At 43.0% G+C, this 22,376-nt stretch overlaps 1 protein-coding gene across 1 annotated transcript in view; it reads right to left on the reverse strand.

Moving 5' to 3' along the window:
• Positions 1-532: 532 nt before the first annotated feature.
• The window catches only part of LOC134868736 (lipoxygenase homology domain-containing protein 1-like), a 34,326-nt gene continuing 12,482 nt past the window's right edge, over positions 533-22,376 (reverse strand). The window contains exons 8-43 of the mRNA XM_063890039.1: positions 20,771-20,919; positions 20,566-20,689; positions 20,076-20,326; positions 19,861-19,996; positions 19,569-19,729; positions 19,386-19,472; positions 18,683-18,818; positions 18,449-18,603; positions 18,205-18,365; positions 16,540-16,616; positions 16,070-16,266; positions 15,482-15,674; positions 14,459-14,619; positions 14,040-14,370; positions 13,803-13,954; positions 12,934-13,067; positions 12,373-12,524; positions 11,609-11,713; positions 11,403-11,531; positions 10,749-10,910; positions 10,301-10,482; positions 10,094-10,210; positions 9,287-9,449; positions 8,996-9,150; positions 8,689-8,898; positions 8,300-8,426; positions 7,631-7,839; positions 7,363-7,548; positions 7,152-7,279; positions 6,958-7,075; positions 4,156-4,333; positions 2,238-2,423; positions 1,974-2,144; positions 1,742-1,871; positions 1,483-1,638; positions 533-1,155 (exon numbers count right to left, since the gene is read on the reverse strand). Coding sequence (XP_063746109.1) covers positions 675-1,155; positions 1,483-1,638; positions 1,742-1,871; positions 1,974-2,144; positions 2,238-2,423; positions 4,156-4,333; positions 6,958-7,075; positions 7,152-7,279; positions 7,363-7,548; positions 7,631-7,839; positions 8,300-8,426; positions 8,689-8,898; positions 8,996-9,150; positions 9,287-9,449; positions 10,094-10,210; positions 10,301-10,482; positions 10,749-10,910; positions 11,403-11,531; positions 11,609-11,713; positions 12,373-12,524; positions 12,934-13,067; positions 13,803-13,954; positions 14,040-14,370; positions 14,459-14,619; positions 15,482-15,674; positions 16,070-16,266; positions 16,540-16,616; positions 18,205-18,365; positions 18,449-18,603; positions 18,683-18,818; positions 19,386-19,472; positions 19,569-19,729; positions 19,861-19,996; positions 20,076-20,326; positions 20,566-20,689; positions 20,771-20,919 — 6,050 coding nt within the window. The 3' untranslated portion in view covers positions 533-674. The remainder of the gene's footprint in view (positions 1,156-1,482; positions 1,639-1,741; positions 1,872-1,973; positions 2,145-2,237; positions 2,424-4,155; positions 4,334-6,957; positions 7,076-7,151; positions 7,280-7,362; positions 7,549-7,630; positions 7,840-8,299; positions 8,427-8,688; positions 8,899-8,995; positions 9,151-9,286; positions 9,450-10,093; positions 10,211-10,300; positions 10,483-10,748; positions 10,911-11,402; positions 11,532-11,608; positions 11,714-12,372; positions 12,525-12,933; positions 13,068-13,802; positions 13,955-14,039; positions 14,371-14,458; positions 14,620-15,481; positions 15,675-16,069; positions 16,267-16,539; positions 16,617-18,204; positions 18,366-18,448; positions 18,604-18,682; positions 18,819-19,385; positions 19,473-19,568; positions 19,730-19,860; positions 19,997-20,075; positions 20,327-20,565; positions 20,690-20,770; positions 20,920-22,376) is intronic.

Consider the following 22,376-nt stretch of genomic DNA (forward strand, 5'->3'; position numbering starts at 1 on the left):
CGCCCCTTGGCCTATCAATGTGTTGTCAATAGAAGCGTGAGTGGTACAAAAAGATGTCACTAAGTTCCGGAAGTAAACAAAGGAGTCCAGTGGAGGCGTTTCAGGCCGAGGGGGGGGGGGAGTGTATGGGACAGAACACTGGGATTTAAGCCTTTGCAGACCATTTACATGCACTAAAACCCTTATAACACTCTACAGTGGAGTTGGACTCTGTGGATTACTTTCAATAAGTCTTACCTGCCTCCCGTGACTACACTGAGTCTTCACAGAATGTTTGAACTGTTTGCAACTCGAGTCAGAACCAGAAATCTCCCTGCAGACTAACATCCTATCACTCTGGATAAACTGCTCTACAGGGTCCTGGGCTCTGAAACACGTTGAAGACCCAAAGTTATTACAGAAATATTGATGAGTCAGCTTCCATACGAGTCAAACAGATGTTTAGAGTATTGCAAAAGAGTTTAATATCTTACAAATGATAACAAACTGAACAAACCGTCCCTGACATGAGACTTTAAAAAACGATGGCACATTCAGAACAGCTTGTCACAGTACTTCATAGCAGGCTTTACTCCCAATATCTAACCTTAAAAAAGTTCCTGAGATATAAAACTTACCCGAGCAGAATCTCTTTGGTCTGTACTTTAAAACAGTTTGTATAAATCAATATGTTTCTAGTATTTGGGGTAGAGCACCCTGGCGATCTGCTTGTCGGCCCGCTGCAGGTCCAGCCACTTCCCGCAGAGGAAGATGGTGGTGACGCCGTTGGCCGTGTTGGTGACCTCCACGCGGTCCAGCAGCCAGCCGGGGCTCAGGCCCGAGTTATCGTGCTCCATGCGGACCTTCTGCAGCTCCCCCATGTCCAGCATCTCCAGCAGGAAGCGGTCCGTCTGCTCGCGCTCGAACAGATTCCTGAACTTCTGCCGCAGCTGCCGGCGACCCGAGTCTCCGTTCACGCCGTAGATGGTGATGAAGACGTTGGCGTCCGTCCCGGCTCCCTTCTCGTCGCCCGTGATGACGATGATCTCGTACTTGACGGGCACCAGGCTGCGGGCTTTACTGGCGAAGCTCTCAATGGTCTTGGTGCACTCGAAGGTCAGGAAGTCGTCTCTCTTTGGCGACAGAGGGATCAGGCCGTTGCAGGTAAAGATGTACCTGAGGGGAGGATTCAGAGGAGCAACAAGTGGAGGTAGTATTCAATTAATGAAAGCTTTATTACCCCTAGGACAATAAAGGCATTTGATTGGCACAGAGATCACACAGGTGACGCTCCGTTAAATCAGAGACATGGGGAAGGTATATGCTGTCTCTGTCCAACTGTATCTGTGATTACTTGCATGATAAATACTAATAAAAAGACCCTCGCTGAACGATGTATCCGCTTTCAGACTGACTTATTCTGAGCTGTGCTGCAGATCTAATTCAGGTCGATGTAAAAAGTAGGAGTGTTTGTGTGGATGTGGATCTGTGAGGGTGTCTCACTTGTTTCCCAGTTCCCTCTCAGTGACCACGACCTCCTCCACATGCCAGAAAACCTCCCCCTTCACTTTCTTCCCATCTTTGGGAGTGTGACCGAGGCAGATCCCAGCGATGTCGCCCAGGTTCTTGGAGGAAAAGTCAAACCGGTCCACATTTCCCCTGAAAAAAGGGAGAAAAAGGGAGAAAGCACGTGTTGTTTCTGGTGGGATTATCAGGGAAGGAGAGAAGGCTCGTTTCTTTAAGCTGTTTCTTGTAATCGTACCTCAGGAACCTCTTCTTCTTGGACGAGTTCTCCATCACGAATTCCTTTGATCGGCCCTTCTTCCCCTCAAGTACGATCCAGGCGTTTTCTTTGGTTTCAGTTTCTCCGGTTGTGATGCAGATTTCGTACTCTTTGGAAAGAGAGGAATATACACCAAACATAAAGATGCATTAGCACAGGAGCAATAATCCTTGAGATTTTGATGAAATCCATTAACAAAGTGACTCCTTACTGGTCTTCTCGTTGAGGTCCAGGTAGTCGTTGTTAGCGCACGCCAGCTCCCTCATGATCTGCCCGTCGTCGTCGTTCTTGGCGAGCCAGCGGTCACACGGGAAGCGGAATGTCTTGTCCATGATCTCGTCCTTCACATCGATGTAGTCCAGGTGCCATCCGGCAGAAGGACCTGCAGGAATGGGACCACGAGAAGACGGTCAATAACGAACAGAATATATGAGAAACGTTGTTATTTCTTTGGTGTTTCTCTGAGAGCGCTGACCCGAGTTGTCGTGCCACACTCGGACTTTGGAGAGCTCTCCGAGGCTCAGGATGTCTGAGAAGCGGAACGTGTCGACCTGTTTGCGCTCGAACTTGTTGGACTTGCTGCACTCCTTCAGAGCCAGCGTGCCGGTGTCTCCGTTCTCCCCGAAAATCACGATCCATACGTTGGCATCGGTGCCGGCCCCTGAGGAGACGGGAGGACACACAGGTTCATATGGCTCTTTGAGAGGGAAGCACTTTTTTTAGGCTATTCAAACTCACATGTCCACACTCTCAAAGCTTTTATCATCACCTTTACCTGTTGCTATAAATGCATTTTGCAGAATGATTTTACCCCCCACAGAAATGAAGGTTTACTGGACACCTTGTTTCTTTACCAGATTTCTGGTCCTATTGTTGTATATTATTCTCATTACTGGCTTCATCTTCACTACAAAGAAATGCATTCAAAGCGCTTGCACTTCCATTGAAATCAAATTCGTCTCAACTAAAGCAGGGATTTCTTGGATAAATACTGAGACTGCAGAGCCCTGAGGACAGCCAACGACCGGCTATGCAAAGAGTAAAATGAGCATCAGATAAAACCACCTGTGTGACTAAGACAGCTCCTCCTGTGCCTTATCATTTCCTCACAGTGAGTCAGACACTAAGTGAACGTATGGAGGGCAGGGAACCTCACTCAGGCTGCAGCTTTTTGTCATTTTCATTAATAAAACCTGATATTTTTGCAGCTTTAATGAGGAATATAAGTGCAAGCAACATTTAGCTGTAATATACAGGGAATATTAAACCTTTAAATCTCTACACACTTTACAGGCAGATCATGATCCCAAAGGAGACCATTAATCCATGCACAGTATCGACTATGTAATGACTGTGTGTGTGTGTGTGTGTGTGTGTGTGTGTGTGTGTGTGTACGTGTGTGTGTGTGTGTGCCGGGCTCATTATTGCTCAATGGAGGTGCAGCAGGGCTTGCTTCTAGCTCCCAGTAGCAGATGAGGGCAGAGGGAGCCGTCTTTGAAGTGGGCTCAGACTATGGTTTTGATCAGCAGAAATGCTGCGTGAAGAAAGAGGGGCAGCAGAGCCGAGGGTCTGGAGAGGACTTCCTTTCATTAACACGTTAGGAGTCAAACATGAATTATTCCCTCTATATTTCCTCCTGGAAAACAGAAACCCTCTGCACAAGGACCGGTCAAATGAGGATGAGCGACGTAATGAATGCATGAGGGTCTGTGCAGTTTGTCGAGTACCTTTTAGCTCCCAAAAATTCCCACACTGACACTTTGCAGAGTTCATATATGTTACATCATTCTTTATCCTCATTTGACCTGTGCTTGTGCAAATGGACTCCACTGTGTTCCCTGTGCTCTTTAAGCTCCTGCAGTGTGTTATTCTGAAGGGAATCGATGGAGAGGTGACGGCTGACAGATCAAATCTCTCCTCATGACATGTGATGCATTCAGGGACCCCCAGGAGGAGCTGGAGGACGCTACTGATGAAAGAAGATTTCTGAGCGAGACTTGACGCTGACCCCGAGATGAAAGGGATGGATACTGTCGGTCTGTCTAATGAGTGGACCTCCTCACCTGTGTTTAAACTCCAGTTCCTCTGCTTTTTGATTCAAAACTCCTCAAAAGGTTTTGATTATCTGCAGTCGTAATTGTTGACACCTTTAGCCTAAAAAACTGGAACAAGCCTCTATCTTTTCTCTGTTTCTGAGCCCTATCTGTCGCTGGTGTCTTTATGGAGCCTCATTATAAGAGAAGCATGCCTCCTTCTGCTATAATGAAGCTCAATTAATTATTGGATCTGTGTCTTAAAAAGTAAGCACAGAAATACATGAAAGCTTTTACCTTAACGTCCATGCACTCATGTTGGAAACGTACACTCTATAGCTGTGTGTGTGGAGGACGTACCTGCAGTGTCGCTAGTTTTGACCTGGACTATGTAGGTGGTCGGCTCCACCATCATCTCCTCGTCCACCACAGCAGCCATCTCACAGATCATGGTCCTCTTGGGTCCGTGAGTCCTGGAGAGCCAGTCCTCGTAGGTGAACACAGAAACCTCCTCTGTGGTCAGGTTACGCATGATCACCTGCAGGAACATAGAGAGGTTTTTAAATACGATGTCGCACTTTCCTTTAAGTACATTCAACATCTTCAAGGATCCAGTGTCAAAATGTAAAAGAAGACTTCCTGCAGAACCGTGGGTATAAAACAGTATCTATGAATGCACAACCTAGAATTAAAGGTTGTAGTTAATATTATGAAATAATTGTAATAATGTCAGCTTTTTGGGAATAATGAAAATATCCAATCAGTACAAAGCTATTAAAAAAGAGCTATTTTTGGTCCAATGATGAATTTTCTACACCAACCCTCCTGGATTTAGACTCATTTAACCCTGAAACTAAAAGCTAACCTGCTCACAGTGTGAAGTATGAAGTATCAACAACTTTTCCGTGTAACTTTAGCATGTAAACATTTTCTAATTAGCACTACAGTGAACCTGAGACAGACAGAAATAAAGCAAAACTCCAAAACTAGAGTTCAATTTTCACGCCTCAGACTGTCTGCTAATTGAATAATTGATTGTTTGGTCCACATTTTTTTTTATAAATGTGTTGCTTTATGAATAAACCCCCCCCCAAAAAATCAGTTTATGATATAAAACACAGACATGCAGGGAATCTCAACATTTGAGGCAGAAAACAACATTATTCACCCATTCTTTAATAAAAATGACTTCAAATTGAACCAAATATGAACAAAAGTGTCCATTCTTTTTTGTGTCTATCAACTAATTGACAAGTGGCGTAATTGTTGCAGCTCCAGAAGATCAAGGAGATTATTATGAGATGAATCTATAGATTCTATTATGGAAACTAATGTGTAGTACGAACACAAACCCTGCCCCTCCCAGGATGTCTGATCACTAATGCTGGAAACATTTCCTCAGAGAGAGGTGTTCTCTCTCCTCTCTGCATATCTATTTTCCCTGTTGGGTCCATTTCACTACCCACACCCAGCAGTCCATACAGGCAGCACATCTGCTTGTGATGCTATACACACTCTGTGCAGGGTCGAATCAAGGAGACGTTCCCAGCTGGAGAGTCCCAGGCACGGGAGGGACAGCGCTGCGTATTGTTCCTGGCGGCCGGGCTGCTCTGCAGGCACAACACCTTTAGCAGAGAGGACGTGTGTTCTGTTCCATCAGAGCTCTGCTGCTGAGGCATCAGGCTGGATCTGGAGGTGTGCAGTGAGGCTGTCCTCACAGGGTCAGCCAAAGACAAAAGCACTTTGGGTACAAATGGAGAAAGCTGCAGGGATGACGTCATTCAGGAGGCACAGCTGGAAGTTAGCATTGCAATGGTTCCCGCTACAAGAAGTTAATATTCTCAAAAAAAGTGGATACACAAAAACATGCAGTGCTCATTAGTGTGTGTGGGTGGTGAGTGTGTGTGTGTGTGTGTGTGTGTGTGTGTGTGTGTGTGTGTGTGTGTGTGTGTGTGTGTTGATGTGTGTGTGTGTGTGTGTGTTGTGTGTGTGTTGTGTGTGTGTGTGTGATGCTGCTGGACCCACTGCATGGTGAATACAGTTGTCATTTTGCTCAACCCAGAATTCCCTGCTGTGTGTGTGCATGTGTGTGTGTGTGTGTGTGTGACTGTGTGTGGATGAATCATTGACCATTCACCTGCAGGCAGGATAGATGGTAGTGTGTGTGTGTGTGTGTGTGTGTGTGTGTGTTTGTGTGCGTGTGGTTTTTTGTGTGGTGTGTGTGTATAATACATTGATGACTACAGTGCCAGTATAGAAAACAAACTGTGATTGCTCTCTATTGTTTGAAACAGCTCTCTCTCTCTCTCTCTCTTAGTCCCCTGGTTTCATGCTCTCTCTCTCTTCTCTCTCTCTCTCTCTATTCTCCTGGTTTCATGCTCTCTCTCTCTCTCTCTCTCTCTCTATTCTCCTGGTTTCATGCTCTCTCTCTCGACCCGTCTCCTCTTCATCACTAAGATCTCTGACAAGATTAAAGGAGACCTGTGAGACGGGCACGAACAGCTTATTGTGGAGACTTTAGCCCACTCTAATATATGACTGTTATTACCGTCTCTGATTTCTGTCTTATCCTATGCAGTGTTTCTACCCTGTCAATACCTGGTGCATCCATTACCCATAATGCAACTGAACCATAGCATCAAGCAGGGATTTACAGAGGGCTACAGAGGTCTGACAAACGTGTTACTCCTTATTTTTCGGGTAGTTTAATGACTTTTTGATCTTTTGACGTCTCTTTTTGTTTGTTTTATTCCAGCTTTGGTTGATTTTTAATCTCTTTGTTGACGTTTGTGCCACATCTTGGTTTTTTTGTTGTGGTTATTCTTTTGTAAGTAGACGTTTTGAAACTATCCGGAGTCTCCATGTCAGTTCTTGGTTGTTTTTTGGCCTTCTTGGATGTTTTGCATAACTATGTTAGCTTTTTGTGTCTTTTCTCGGTCGGTTTGCATCCCTTAGCAGACGTTTTGCATCCCTGTGGTAGATTCACATTGTATTACATGTAGGACCTGGTGCTGTATCATCTCATTAACAGATGCTCTCGGCCCCCAAACGTGTTGGGCAGGTTCCTGCTTAGTATTCTGAGTCATTTTAACAAAAGGCTTCACCAAGACCTCTAATTCTTTGTGTAAAATCATTGTAGTTTCCCCTTTAAAGTGAGCTGACCTTATCGAGAAACCAGTCAGGTCTGCTTCCTGACCCGTCGATACGGAGCCTCATCTTCCTCAGGGGAGCGATGTCATCAATCTCCATGTTGAACGTGTCCTCCTGGCCGCGCTCAAACCTGGACACGAACAGCACAGCGCTTATCACCTGCAGCATCCTGAAGCAGTGTGTGTGTCTATCTTCTCTTTGACTACCTGTCCTCGTTCTTCAGCAGCAGCATCTCCTCGGTGGTGCCGTTGGCTCCGAACACGGACATGAAGATCAGAGTGTCGGTTCCTGCGTTCTGCACGTCTCCCGTCACCACCGTCAACTCGTAAATAATCTGACAAGAACATATAAAACTTTGGATGCTATTTGAGAGGTAATGAATAAATTACGAGCCCTTTGTATTTCATTGTAGCGTACCTGCTGGCAGATGGAGATGGCCTCTGCGTCCAGCACGTTGAATACTCGAGAGGTCAGCCCGTCCCCTCGATCTTTGGCCAGCCAGCACTTGCAGGCGAAGATATATTTGACCCCTTTGGTTGGCACAGCAACCGACAGCTCATCCACCAGCCAGCAGCTCTCTGGTGTCGCCCCGTCATGCCCGAGCTGCACACCACACACACACACACTCTTATACTCAAGAAAATGATCTGAGCATCCCTAAAGGCTTCCTCCTCCCTTCCCTCACCTCGACCTTCTTGATCTCCCCCACGTCCGACCCGTATGACCGGAAGCTCTCCAGCGATCCGGCCTCGAAGCCCCTCCTCTCGTCGGGCAGGTCCAGCCACAGCCTCTCCGTCTGGGTGTGGTTCGTCCCCACGATGATCACAAACGCCCGGCTGGTGGTGCTGGCGTCTCGCTCCAGCCCGGTGCAGACGGTGATGTGGTACGGGATGACTGCGCAGAGGAGCACAGCACGGACTCAATCGTTACGGGTTTCATTTTATCATTAAATCTAAATATGTTTGTCAACACCTTTTTTTACATGATGAAGGCGAGAAGATTACAAAACAGCATGAATGTCATTTAAGCTGTTAACAAAAGACACTGAAATTACCCAAAAATCCTGTAAAAACATGACAATATTCTCCGGAAAAAAGTAGACACATTTTTCCGTTCAATGCAGCAGTTGTGCAGTCAGTAAGACTTGGAGAGACTTTCTTACTTTGTCCAAATTTAACTCTTACAATCACAGCTAGATAAAGAAAACATACTGGCATGAATACATGAACTAAAATGGTAAATATGACCTGGATAGAACAGTTTTCTTTGATTATACTAAATATAATACAAACTACCTGTGTATATATATATGTATATATACACAGGTAGGTCTAAGACTGAATATGTTTCTTACTTGGGAGCTCGACTTCTTCCTCCTTCTTCTTTTTGCTCTTTTTGTTCATGTTGCTGTCGACGCTCTTCACCGTCAGCGCTGAGTTCTTCTTCTTCCTGTTCAGACTCTCTCGCACTCCTTCATAACCCTGAAACAACAGAACCACAGTGATGCACACAAACATGCTGATGCTGACCCTTCTGTGCCTGTGCATGTCTTCCCAGTCATTTTTAGTTTGTATACTGCATTTAAGTGCTTTTATAATCAATGTTTTTCTAGAGTGGCTGAAGAATAATAGTCTTGTACAAATGTAATTTTCCAATGCACCTAAACCTGCAGCATGTTGGGATGTTGGGTAAGTACTCGTCTAGTACACACATGACTTTAAGCCATTAAGTCTTTCCTGCTACCTTCACATAGAAGACCCTCTCGATGCGTCGGTCCTCCCTCTTCCTGGACAGCCAGCGTTCACACAGGAAGAGGAACACCTCCTCCGTGTCCTCGTCAAACACCTCCACCTGGTCCAGGTACCAGTCTGCGCTCATCATGCTGTTATCATGGCGGATCTTTATCCTGAAAACCTGCCCGAGGTCCACGGCCTCGATGGTGAACTTATCCACCTACAGAGATAAGTCAGTTCTCTTTTAAAAAGCTGCCAATTCTGTCATGATTATGTCTATCTTTACTCCGTTAGACAACAAACAAGTGCTTCCTTACGGATCCTCGTTCAAACTTGTTGCCGTTTGTCTCCGACTTGCTGAGCTTCCTCTCCCCGGTGTCTCCCAGGTCTCCGTAAATTGTGAGGAAGACATTGGCGTCCGTCCCCCCGCCGTACACATCGCCCGTCATCACCGACACCTTGTATGTGTGAGCTGAGGAGATGCAATTGGAAAAAATGAAAGAAAGGAAAGCAGTTTTCAATCACGTTTGACTCCACTGAGATTCAAAGATTAGAAAGCAGAAGTCCTGCACATATTTCTGCATGTTTCCTTGTGTGTTTCCACATACTCTCCAGGGCGTCCTCCACCTCCACCTCGGTGACTTTCAGGTTCCCGTCTCGAGAAAGTTTCTCCGTGATGATGTCCGAGGGGACGAGCTCTCGCACCGTTTCTCCATCATCCTCAGATTTGGCGAGCCACATCTCACATGGGAAGATGACCGTCTCTGAACCCTGAAGAGAGAGAGAGAGAGAAGGAGGAAAACATGTGTATTATTATTTAATCTGTGGGTTTAAAGAAGAAGAAGGAATGAAGACTCAGTGCTGGTCATGTCTCTGTGAGGAGAACATCTCCACCTGCTGACCAAACAAAGTGTGTGTGTGTCTCCAGTAGGTGTTAGTAGTGAGACGTTGGCAAATAAAAATCGTCTACAACAGATATTGGAGATGTTTATTAACCGTTAAACTTCAAATACTTAAACCAAAACCAGCAAAATGATGCACGTGTAACTTATCTGCATTCAAACCTTCTTTGTACTTCTTCTCCACTTCGATTCCGAGGCAAATCCTGTCCTTTTTACTGCATTTACTTGATAACTTTAGTTACTCGTTACTCTCCAGATGCAGTGGTATTAATACTTTAAGAACAATATTTGCATATATATATATATCTGTTATTATTCTAAGTATTGTACACTGTTTACTGCACTTCATTTCATGTATTTGACAGCTTCCTAACAGAGATTTTCCATATCTCACATTTTGTTTTTAGATTAAAGTACCCAACATTACACTTTCACATTATTAGTTACTCTTTAAACGCCGGTCTTTGACTTATGATGAGTACTTTCATTTTGCAGTACTAAAGTAAAGAGTACCTTCCCCTTCCTGAGCAGACGTCTGATCTCCACTCGGTCCAGATGCCAGCCCGGGTTCACCCCGCGGTTATCGTGTCCGATTCTGATCTTCTCAATAACATCCCCGACGTCTTCCAGCTGCGGGGAAACATCACTAGATCAACACTGTAGTAAATATTCACTACAATAAAAACTGGTTTACTTCTCTGTATGACTTCATCATCGTACCTCAACAATGAACATGTCCTCTGCCCCCCTCTCAAAGTACATGATCCTCTCCCTCTTGTTGACACACAGAGACTTCTGCTGCGTACACACTGCGTCTCGCCCGTACAGGACGATGAAGACGTCGGCATCCGTACCGGCCGCGAACACGTCACTGGTGAAGGTTTTAATCTCATAAGGAACAACTGGAAAATAAAGGAAGATAGAGAGGGAAGGCTCTTTTAACAGAGCTCGTTTGCAGATCTTCCTCAAGTTATTCCTATATGAAAATCTAAACTTCTAAGACTATCATTTAGATTGGTATTCCTTGTAGAAGAGAATGAAATCCTGAGATAGAAACCGTCTGCATATTTGTTTTAAAGGTTATTTCACACCCCTTTAAAGTAAGGAAAGCCTCTTAAACCCCTCTGAAGTTTTAGCATTGGGAACCAGTGATGCAGGGATTACTTACAGGGTGTGTAGAGCTCCGTCTGCAGAGCGTTGGGGAACAGGTCCCTGTTGATGGCGCCGTCGTCCTCTCCTTTATCCAACCAGCGACCGCAGGGGAAGCGCAGTTTCTGTCCCAGAGACGGAGCGTCGATCTCCACCCAGTCTAGGAACCAGCCCGCTGACCCTCCACCTGAAAAGCACAAAATATAAGGACATGATCTCATCGTTATGGTTCAATACCTTGCATTTCATCATTATTTTGAATTGTAGGTAACACTAATCATACAATATATTGTATTCTAGCTTAGTTATTTTACTCACATTATCTCACTTTCTTTTGCCGTATGAAACAAAATAAAATGATAAAAACAAAACAGATCAAAGGATTTAAAATGCTCCTTACTTATTATAATACTAGTCCAGACACTAGTGTTAGTATTACTTCTCAAACACTTTAAATGTGTTGCTCTTACGGCTTTACTTTTGATCCTATGTTGTTGTCTTTTCCTAACACCAGTTGGTCTAAGTGTGTCTGCTTGAGAGCAACGTAGAGGAGTGTGTGCTTGTTTATTTGTGTGTGCATGTGCAAAAAAGTGTGTGTTCATGTCTGCCTTGGACATTTAATCCTGCTATCCAATACTTTGCGTGACACATGGATGAGTGTGTCCTCCTGTACCTCGGTTGTCGTGTCCGACGCGCAGCTTCTTCAGCGGTCCGATGTCCACGGCCTCCACGATGAACTCGTCGATCATCCCTCGCTCAAACTTATTCTTATGAGTCTTTGAGGCCTTCAGGTTGATTGTCCCTGTGGAGAGAGGTATTACATCTTTTGAATATGACTGAACACAGATATAAACTCAGTGTTAAAGTGTGAAGTGTTACCCGTGTCGTCCTTGGTGCCGTACAGGATCATGAAGACGTTAGCGTCGGTCCCGGCGTATTTTTTGTCTCCAGTTTTTATCCTCATGGTGTAAGTTGTTGACATGGCTGTAAAAACAAGAAAGTGGAATAAATTGAAGCAAGACACCAAACGGGAAGAGGTTTGACAATTAACTAATATAAATCCCCATTAAATATCCCTAATGTTTATTCTACATTAAGATCGTTATTTTTTCCGTCTCAAAAATGTTCTGAAATTTGCCAGAAAGTATTGTTGAAGCCAGAAGAAATGCTCATGTTTTTAGGATTAAATGTGATTTAAATCAGGCTTTAAACGATCTATGAAGAAAGCTGGCGGTAAAAACATTCCTAATATACATAGGAATGGGACTGGAAAATGTAAGTGCTTCAGAAGTCTAGATTTCTGGCTGAAAAATAACTCGTGTATATTTACCTTTAGTGATATTTAATGTGAAACAAGACATGTAATGAATAAATATGACCTCGAAATCTCCAGGTAAAACAGGCGTTATCTAAAGCATACTTTTGGTGAATTTAGGAGAAATGTACAGACCGAAAATATACCTTAATGTGTATTTTGGATGTTTTCCTTCCACTAGTGTGAAAGAAGACATGTTCTGAAATCAAACTCTCAACTCTTATATTTTCTATTCCTATTATTCGGTTAAAAAGCTTTCTTCCGAGGTCCCGTTGCGTCTTTATCACTCATCCTCTCTTCCTCAGTTTAGTCATAATGTTTCTCTCACCTTTCTGCTCCAGACCGAGCGTGGTTTCAGAATCTTCCTCATCATCATCATCTCCTTTCCTCATGAAGGCCTCGTCCACAGGAACCAGCTCTCTGGCAAGCTGCCCGTCATCCTCATCGATAGCCAGCCAGCGTTTACAGGGGAAAAAGTACCTGAAACACAACATATGAGATGAATATTGAATATATTCTGTGCAGCCTGAATAGAATCAATATAATAGTATGTTTTTAGGACTGTCAAATGTTCCTTTGTCCTGGAAAAATACCATCTAGATTAATCCCAAACCAGAATATGTACCATTTCTTGCCACACGGTGGAGCTCTGCAGACTCTTTATGTGCAAAGGTTCCTCCTGTTTTCTGTTTTGTGACACCTGTATCATCGATTTGGTGTGTATAATGACTCAGAATGGTGTAAATAATCACTTATATCTTAAATAAATGACTAAATATCTATTTTTTGTGATTAAATGATTAAATATTTGAGGGATTTGTGTAAAGATAGAGCTACAGATCAGAATTAAAGGGCCATATCTGTGTTTATTAACGTTATTATGACTCACGTGGTGTCATCTTTGTTGTCTACTATCTCCACTCTGTCCAGGAACCACCCGGCGCTGGCCTGGCTGTTGTCGTGTCGGATCCTCAGCTTCTTCAGGACCCCTAAGTCCACGGCTGTGATGTTGAAAATATCCTCCTGGGGAACACAAACGAACAGAGCCAGAGGCAAAGGGTCAAGAAATGTCACAGGTCTCAGTTTAACGGTACAGTAGAGCCTCATCACTTATTCATTTGATCTGTATTTAAACTGCAAGACTGACCTGACATCTGTCTCACAATAGAGGGTACAGTATGCAGATAACACTATCAATGATTCAATCAAGACACACAGCACATATACATACATTAATGAACAGGGAAGGAAGGCTTTGCAGGGATTAATAACTGATCAGGCCTATCGGGTCCAGAACCAGGGGCCCAAAGAGTCCTTCACCTACAATATGTCACCTGAAGAGAAATGCATGGACTGGGAAATCATGCAAACTACTATCTAATCTACTACAGAGAGACACAAAACAATTGGAAAAATGCACAAATTAAGTAGAAAAAGGGACAGAACAACACAAAAAAGGCAACAAGATACACAAAAAGACAAATAGCTACAATTAGGGGCAAAACCACAACTAAAGAGAAAAGATAAGATATAAAGTCCTGCAAAAATGATCAAAATCGCAAAAAGAAAGTTAGAAAATGACTATAAAAAGAGATAAAACGACTACAAAGAGAAGCAAAGCAACTGTGAAACTGTTGGCTTTAATCTTACATTTCACAAACAGACATTAGATGTGTTTGAATCTTCTGATCCAACTCTCTGCAAGAAAGTAAAGAAGCATCTTTCCCAAAATGTCAGAGCACCAGGAGCAGATCTCACCTGTCCTTTCTCAAACTTGTTGAGGTTGTTTCCCTTCCTGAGCCGCCGCTCCCCGGTGTCTCCCGTCTCTCCGTAAACGTTGACGTAAACATTGGCGTCAGTCCCGGCCCCGAACATCGTCCCCGTGAACACGTGGACCTCGTACGAGTTCACTGAGAGGAACCACAGTCAGACAAGTCTTGAATCTCCTGGCTTCATTACAGGATAAGACAAAGGGTTTACAGGGATAAAGCTCACCCTCCAGGTCTTCATTCTCCTCCGTCAGCAGCTCCACCACGATCTCCCCGTCCTCCTCGTCCCGGGCCAGCCAGCGGTTACAGGGGAACGTGAAAGTCTCCACCACTTCCTGCAGCTGCTCGATGATCTCCACCTCGTCCTCTTCCTCCTTCTTCTTCTTCTTCTTGTCCTTCTTCTTGTCTTTCTTCACCTCCTTCTTCACCTCCACCTGCACCATGGCCATCGTCAGCCGCTTGATGTCCACCGTCTCCAGGAACCACCCGTCTCCGATGCCCTTGCCGTCGTGGTAGATGCGGATCTTGTAGATCTTACCGACATCCAGAGCCTCAATCTGGTTTTAAAGAATGAAACAACAGTCAAAGCAGGAAGTAATATACCTCACATTCATTATCATAACAAGACGCCGGTTTCCCACAGACCCTGAAGATCTCCGTGGTGCCTCGTTCGAAGTTGTTGGAGCGGCTCTTGAGAGAGAGAACCTCTGTTTTTCCTTCGTCTCCGTAGATCTGACAGAAGACGTTTGCATTCGTGCCGGCGGCTCGCAGGTCTCCCGTGACCATCGTTACCTCATAGTTGATCACTGAAAGAGAAGGGCGTCATGTAAATATACAGGAGGAACGATTATCATAATGCTGCTTCTGTGCTTAAAGGATTAACTCTGACTATAAATGACTTTTAATTTGTGTGCATCCCACAAAAGCTAGTATGTCAATATTATTTTTCACAATTATTTTTGACCAAGTGCAGCGCTGACTATAAGCAACAAATATTTATAGATAGATTTATTTTGAATGCCTCTTTAAGGAGAAACAAAAAGGCAGAATGCTAGGGAGATTTTATGACCTTAAAAGGAAAATATGTCCCCTTCAATAAACTGCTATATTTATTGATATTTTCCACTTAAACAAAGTTACATTTAATAATCAACATCAGTATTAATCAAGTTTAAAGCTTCCTAAAATCAAATCATTTTGAATGTCCTTTAAATGCCAACTGGTTTATATTATTTCTGTTGTTTTTAATGTACAGAAAACCCCCAAAAATCTAGAAAATGCTAGGAGAAGCATTCTGGGATACGTCAAAGAGAAGCAACAACTTTGCTTTTGATGCATTTTAAATTGTTGTGCAAGAAACCAAGAACAAACATGGGTTTTGACAATAGTGCAAACATGAAAATGTGCCTCAATTAGATGGAAAATAGTTCAAAACTACACAATTAAAGTGTAGTTTAAATGCATTTTTTCAACAGTTGAATGCTGGAATGGCTGTGGTTTTAATGGGTTTATTGGGATGTTTCTGTCGATAAGGGTCTTAGAGTCAGTGTTTTGGCTACAACTTTTAATATGGATCAATTATAGGAGCTTTAGGACTTCCAAGATAAACAAACCTCCCACTCTTCCTAAAAAATGTTTCCCTAGTGATGCAACAATGCTGTTATTTACATGGTTCGATGTCCAGGGTCTCACTGGGGTAGATCTCCACCTCCACTTTCCCGTCAGCCTCGTCCTTGCAGAGCCAGCGGTGGCTCGGGAACATGTACTGCTTCCCGTGAACCGGGACAGAGATCTGCACGCTGTCCAGGAACCAGCCGGCCCGCAGGCCCTCGTTAGTGTGACCAATCAGGAGACGGTTGATCTGCACAGAGGGATAAATCAAATGCTCATTAAAGCTCTGAGTCATACATACGTTATCCGATTGTTTTCCAGGAAAATATGCAATCAAGGTAATGGTGCGTTTAATCTGCTCTCCTGTCATAGCGTCATATCCCCTTAGAGCATTCATCCGCTTCATAAATAGACTTTTTATCAATGTTTAGGTCACATTTTTGCAATACATGTAATGAAGCTATGCAAACACAAGTGGAAGCCAAACATCGTTGGAGAAACTCTAATTTTGTTTAATTTGAAACAACTTCATTCAATGTCTCTGTGGGTTTTAATCCCTGGGTCTGGGGACAAATCAGCTCCAGGTAGAAACAATAAAGGCGTTCTAAGAGGTTAATCTCTGAATCATAAACCCCTTTCTCTTACCTGTCCGATGTCAAAGGTGTCGATGGTGAAGATGTCCGTTTGTCCCGTCTCGTAGTAGTTGCTCAGGTCGTTGTCGGACACTGCCAGCAGCATCTTGTTGGTGTCTCCTTTCTCCCCGTAGAGCTTCACAAACACCCGGGAGTCCGAGCTGGCTCCGTTCACACTGCCCGTCTTTATGGATATGTGGTAGCTGACATCTGGGGAGGAATGCACGGATGGGAATGAATTTGGTTAGTGTACAGGTGAACAGATTCTCAAGATTCAGATAGCATATCCAAGTGTGCAATTCCACATATTTCGATGATGGTTCTTGTCATTAATTGAATCTGTTTGTGATTAAAAGGAACTGAAATGAAGCTCTGAGAATATGTTTGCTGCAGTAAAGTCACATGAATGTCTAAAAAGTAATAAGACCATGAACAGTAAATAAATCTTCAGTCTAAGAGGGTTAAAGTGTAGTTTCTGCTCACTGAAGAGACGCAGGCCATCTCCAGCGGGGCTCAACTCACGGACGATCTGTCCATCGTCTTCATTTCGGTCCAACCACCTGAAGAGACACAAACAGAGACAGAGAAATGTTACGCAGTAGAGATAAGTCCTCTCTGAATATTAAAGACAATAAACTGTTATTCATCCATAAACTTGGAAGTGTTTCAGTTCAAACAAGCAATACAATGAGCAAAGGTGAGAGAGAAACATTCCAATACATTAGCTGGAGCTGAGCATGGTAACAATTGCCGGGTCGAAGTTTAAACTTTATGTTAGGTAGGCTTAGATTACTAGAGTACCTAGAGTCCAAAACATACAAAAAAACATGAGAAACTTTACTGAATGGTTTGAGACCCCATATATGTCACGAGCCTCCCAGAGGCCTCAGATCTTACTCGTTGTTCCCCGGGTCAGAAGCAAACACGCTGAAGCTGCTTTTAGTTTTTACGCGCCGCACATCTGGAACAAACTTCCAGAAAAACCTGATTAAGTCGAGGTTAATGTATTTTTAACTTCCTGCAGCATCATCGCTCTCTTTCATGAATAGTCTTTATGTTATCCCACTGTGTTTATTTATTGTCTTTCTCTGTGGTTTACTCTCTTAACTAGTGTGTGTTAGTGTTGATGTAAAGCACCTTGAGTTGCCTTTGTGTCTGAAAATGTGCTTTATAAATAAACTCACCTTAGACTAAGTAGTGATTGTTGCATGATGATTCTGACTGGAGAAGACAGACAGACATTTAAACAGCTGTTTGCATTGTTGTGCATCCAGAGCTTTCCCTTTTAACCGGACGGACAGACGGACAGGAAGAGGCTCTTTCCAAATGTAACCCGGCACCTCCACCATGCGGTTTGGCTCCAGTTACTGGACAGAGCTGGCTGACCACTGTGCATTTAGGGCCGATTAGTAATGTCAAACTAATCCATCAGCCGACTAACGACTGTAACACAGGACACTGGAGAAGCACTGGCCTAATGCATGGCCGACCTACAAACCTTTCAGGGGAATTTTGTCCAGATTTCTGGGGTGTTTTGCTGATTTAGTGACTAAATAATAATGAAGAAACACATGTGCTTTCCTGCCAAGAGTTCGATCAAACGACTAGAACTATTCCATGTCAAAAATGACTCGACTACATTATCCCAAATGTTTCCCCAGACAAATCCTATTTTACTGAATACAACCCCAGTCATTTGTTTTCTGTAATGGATTGTATCCCCTTGGGGCGTGCATCAGTGTTTTCTGCCAGATGTTACCATTAGCTATCTATATCCTCAGCTTTAAGCCACATTTTTTACAATTCCTTCTTCAGATCTTGAAGGTCTTTAGCCCTATGTTTTCAGATCTTAAGCAAACATTAGGACAACCATTTTATAAACTTGAAATCCATTTTATTCAGGGTCTTTAATGGGTTGTTATTATGGTGTTTGTTCGTTTGAGAGGAGGAGATGAATCTTTGGATGATTTGTCTCCTGGTTAAAACTTCCTCAACCTGTACTCTGAAATAAATCCTAAGTGGGACAAGCTGACTGCAATGAAAAACTCCTCTACTTTACCCACCAAAATTGGTCTTTTTGTGACAATTTTGATTAAGAAACCCCTAAAAAATGAAACACATATTGTGCACAAAGTACTTTTGCCTTGCCTGAAACAGGGGAACTCGATGGCCACACTCTCGGGCTGTCCCTCCTCTCGGACCATCACCTTATCCAGGAACCAACCACAACCTCCCCCACGACCGTCATGGCCGACACGCACTCGTCGCACCTGGCCCAACGTCACCGACTCAATGAGGAACTCATCGTGCTGAGGGACGACGAGAGACAACAGATTTAGTGAATGCCCCAGACAACATGCATATATTCTGTGTTTATGAAGGATGTATTTACATTGCCCTTTTCAAATTTGTTGACGTTGTTTTTGCTCATGAACATGAGGCGCTCCCCGGTGTCACCGAGGTCTCCGATGACGTTGAGGAAGACGCTGGCGTCGGTGCCACTGCCGCTGACGTTCCCGGTGCAGATAGTCACACGATACTTAATCACTGGAACACACAGACAGAGAAGGAGTCACATTACATCCCATAAAGACGGAGAGAGTTTGATCGTAGCTTTGTCTCGTACAGGGCAGCGGCTCCTCGGTGAACGCCCCGGTCGCTGTTAGCTCTCTGACGATCTCGTTGTCGTCCTCGTTGATGTCCAGCCAGCGGCCGCATTCAAAGGAGTACTTCTCCATCGTCAGGGTCTTCAGCAACGTGACCTGCAGAAAGGGACAGCCATAAAACACATGGCTTCATCTCAGACAAATGAAGACACTGACATAGGATGCACTTTCCAAAGAGACAGAGAGAAGATACTTCCTGGTAACGTATACTCTGGATTACAAGCGTTTTTCAGCGTGTAACTGAGGAAAGGTTAGATTTGTGTTCCTGTTAAACCATGTGCATTGCAGCCTCTTTGACACAAACACTCCTTCCAATCGTGCAAGATTAAACTCTAATTCAGTTTCTCATTTAGTGCTTAGACATGACATAATGCCACCGACTTTAGAGCTAAAAACAACATGTTCCCCATACAACAAACTGCATTGTCAAGGAGATGTAATGTCTGTGTGAAACCAAAAGGAAACTTCAGTAATATACTCATTTTAAGCCTGAACTATACATTAAAGGGTAGTTTCGCTGCGTTTTTATAATGTTTTGTTCCGGATTTATAATATTAACCTTGGTTTTAAAACTGAAACTCTAATCAAAGAGAAAAAATGCGTTCCTGTGAATTTAATTGTGTAGGACACAGGGTCATAACAGTTTACAGATCAGGGTCCTACCTTTGCTAAATGCCATCCAGCGAATGGGTTTCTCTTTTCATGCCAGATGCGCAGCTTCTGCAGCTTTCCAATGTCCGGCATTTCCACCTACAGGGATCAGAAACAGCAGAAAAAAAGAGCAGTTCTTGTGTGTTTGTGTAATTGCTGATATGGTAAATATATATTGTGTGTGTTTTTTCTTACAATGAATTTGTCCAGCTGGCCCTGCTCAAAACTGTCCGAGTTGTTTTCCAGTTTGACCTCATCCGATTTGCCGTTCTCTCCGTAGATCTGCAGAAACACCTGAGCGTCTGTCCCGGCCCCCTTCACATCCGAGGTCCAGATCCACAGCGACCACGGGTACTCTGAGGAGAAGAGGAGCAGAAATGATAGTAACGTGGGGTCATCTGGTTTCCCATAAATCGAAATGCTTTTAAATCAGAAGAAAAAAGCTCAATGAAATGTTGTTTTGAGATCTTTGAATAAATCGACCCACTTTTCAGTTTTTTCTGCCGGAGAGAGACCATCTCGTACAGCTCCCTCTCGATCAGCCCGTCCCCCTCGTCCTCATCCAGCCACATCCCGCACGGAAACGTCTGCTCGACGCCGGTGAATGGACAGTAAATCACCACCTGGAGGGGGTACAGGTGCTCGGTGGGTCAAACAACACTTTCACAATCACTCTGCTATCATATATAAAGGTGTTAGTACCTTCTCACAGTACCATCCCGCCCCCACCGCCCCGTTATCGTGCCCGATGGTGACCCTGCTGAGCGGGCTGATCAGCTCACAGATCTCCACGTTGAAGATGTCGATGAGGCCGCGCTCGAACGCTCCGCCCTCCAGGAAAACCTTTCCGCTGTTCTTTATGCCCTTAGAGCCGTGCATGACCATGTGGATCTTAGAGTTGGTGCCGGCGCCCCGCACGTCTCCGGTCATCACTTGCACGTTGTAGACGATTCCTAAAGAAAGGCCCATTTATGGATGAATGCCAACAGAATGAGATGAAGCCTGGAACTATATATTAAATAAGGTCTAAAATGTCTCTCAAAATCTGATTATTTTGGGTTCCTAATGCTGTGCTAGCAGCCTGAATTAAGAAACTCTGATAAATGCATCTGATTTGCTCTTTTTTGAACATTTATAGTGTGTTCTTGGTGTTTGCTTGGACGTGTGTAGTTATTTGGTCAACACTTCTCACCCATTGGCTGCACGGATCCCACCAAAACATCCCTCTGTATTTTTCCATCACACTCATCCATGGCAAACCAGCGATTAACCGGGAACTCGTACACCTCTTTATTCCCCATGTCATCAATAGAAACCTGGAGGGAGACATGAAGCAGTCAGGAGTGTTTTTATACAGAGATAATGTGTGCGTGTGCGTGTGTGTGTGTGGAACCTGCCTTATCTAGAAACCATCCTGCTGAGGAGCCTCTGTTGTTGTGTCCGATGGTGATCTTCCTCAGCCGGCCCAGGTTTGGAGCCTCTATCGTAAACTTGTCCTCCGAGCCGCGCTCAAAGTTGTCTTTGTCGCTGTCCAGTCGTCTCTCTCCTTTTGTAATAAACACAGCATGTGGTAACAACAGTGAGATCACAGTGAGGATGCAGCTGCAGTAATAGCAGTAGAAATGAACCTATCAGTGTCAGCACTGTTGGTGGTGAATAATAAGAGTCTCTTGTGTCTAAAAGGGAAATGAAAATGGATTAATGGACTACTACTTTTAAATCCAGGCTGAAAACGTTTCTTTTTGCCGCTGCTGTAAATTGAACTCTTATCTCACATTGCAGTGTAACCTTTATTCATGTTTTAATACCTGTGTTATTCATGTTTTAATACCTGTGTTATTCATGTTTTAATACCTGTGTTATTCATGTGTTTAATACCTGTGTTATTCATGTTTTAATACCTGTGTTATTCATGTTTTAATACCTGTGTTATTCATGTGTTTAATACCTGTGTTATTCATGTTTTAATACCTGTGTTATTCCTGTGTTTAATACCTGTGTTATTCATGTGTTAATACCTGTGTTATTCATGTTTTAATACCTGTGTTATTCCTGTGTTTAATACCTGTGTTATTCATGTTTAATACCTGTGTTATTCATGTTTTAATACCTGTGTTATTCATGTTTTAATACCTGTGTTATTCATGTTTTAATACCTGTGTTATTCATGTTTAATACCTGTGTTATTCATGTTTAATACCTGTGTTATTCATGTTTTAATACCTGTGTTATTCATGTTTAATACCTGTGTTATTCATGTTTTAATACCTGTGTTATTCATGTTTTAATACCTGTGTTATTCATGTTTTAATACCTGTGTTATTCATGTTTTAATACCTGTGTTATTCATGTTTTAATACCTGTGTTATTCATGTTTTAATACCTGTGTTATTCATGTTTAATACCTGTGTTATTCATGTTTTAATACCTGTGTTATTCATGTTTAATACCTGTGTTATTCATGTGTTTAATACCTGTGTTATTCATGTGTTTAATACCTGTGTTATTCATGTTTTAATACCTGTGTTATTCATGTTTTAATACCTGTGTTATTCATGTTTAATACCTGTGTTATTCATGTTTTAATACCTGTGTTATTCATGTTTTAATACCTGTGTTATTCATGTTTAATACCTGTGTTATTCATGTGTTTAATACCTGTGTTATTCATGTTTTAATACCTGTGTTATTCATGTTTTAATACCTGTGTTATTCATGTTTAATACCTGTGTTATTCATGTGTTTAATACCTGTGTTATTCATGTTTTAATACCTGTGTTATTCATGTTTTAATACCTGTGTTATTCATGTGTTTAATACCTGTGTTATTCATGTTTTAATACCTGTGTTATTCATGTTTTAATACCTGTGTTATTCATGTTTTAATACCTGTGTTATTCATGTTTTAATACCTGTGTTATTCATGTTTTAATACCTGTGTTATTCATGTTTAATACCTGTGTTATTCATGTGTTTAATACCTGTGTTATTCATGTTTTAATA

Source organism: Eleginops maclovinus, chromosome 8 (genome assembly GCF_036324505.1).
Source record: "Eleginops maclovinus isolate JMC-PN-2008 ecotype Puerto Natales chromosome 8, JC_Emac_rtc_rv5, whole genome shotgun sequence".
NCBI classification, from domain to species: domain Eukaryota; kingdom Metazoa; phylum Chordata; class Actinopteri; order Perciformes; family Eleginopidae; genus Eleginops; species Eleginops maclovinus.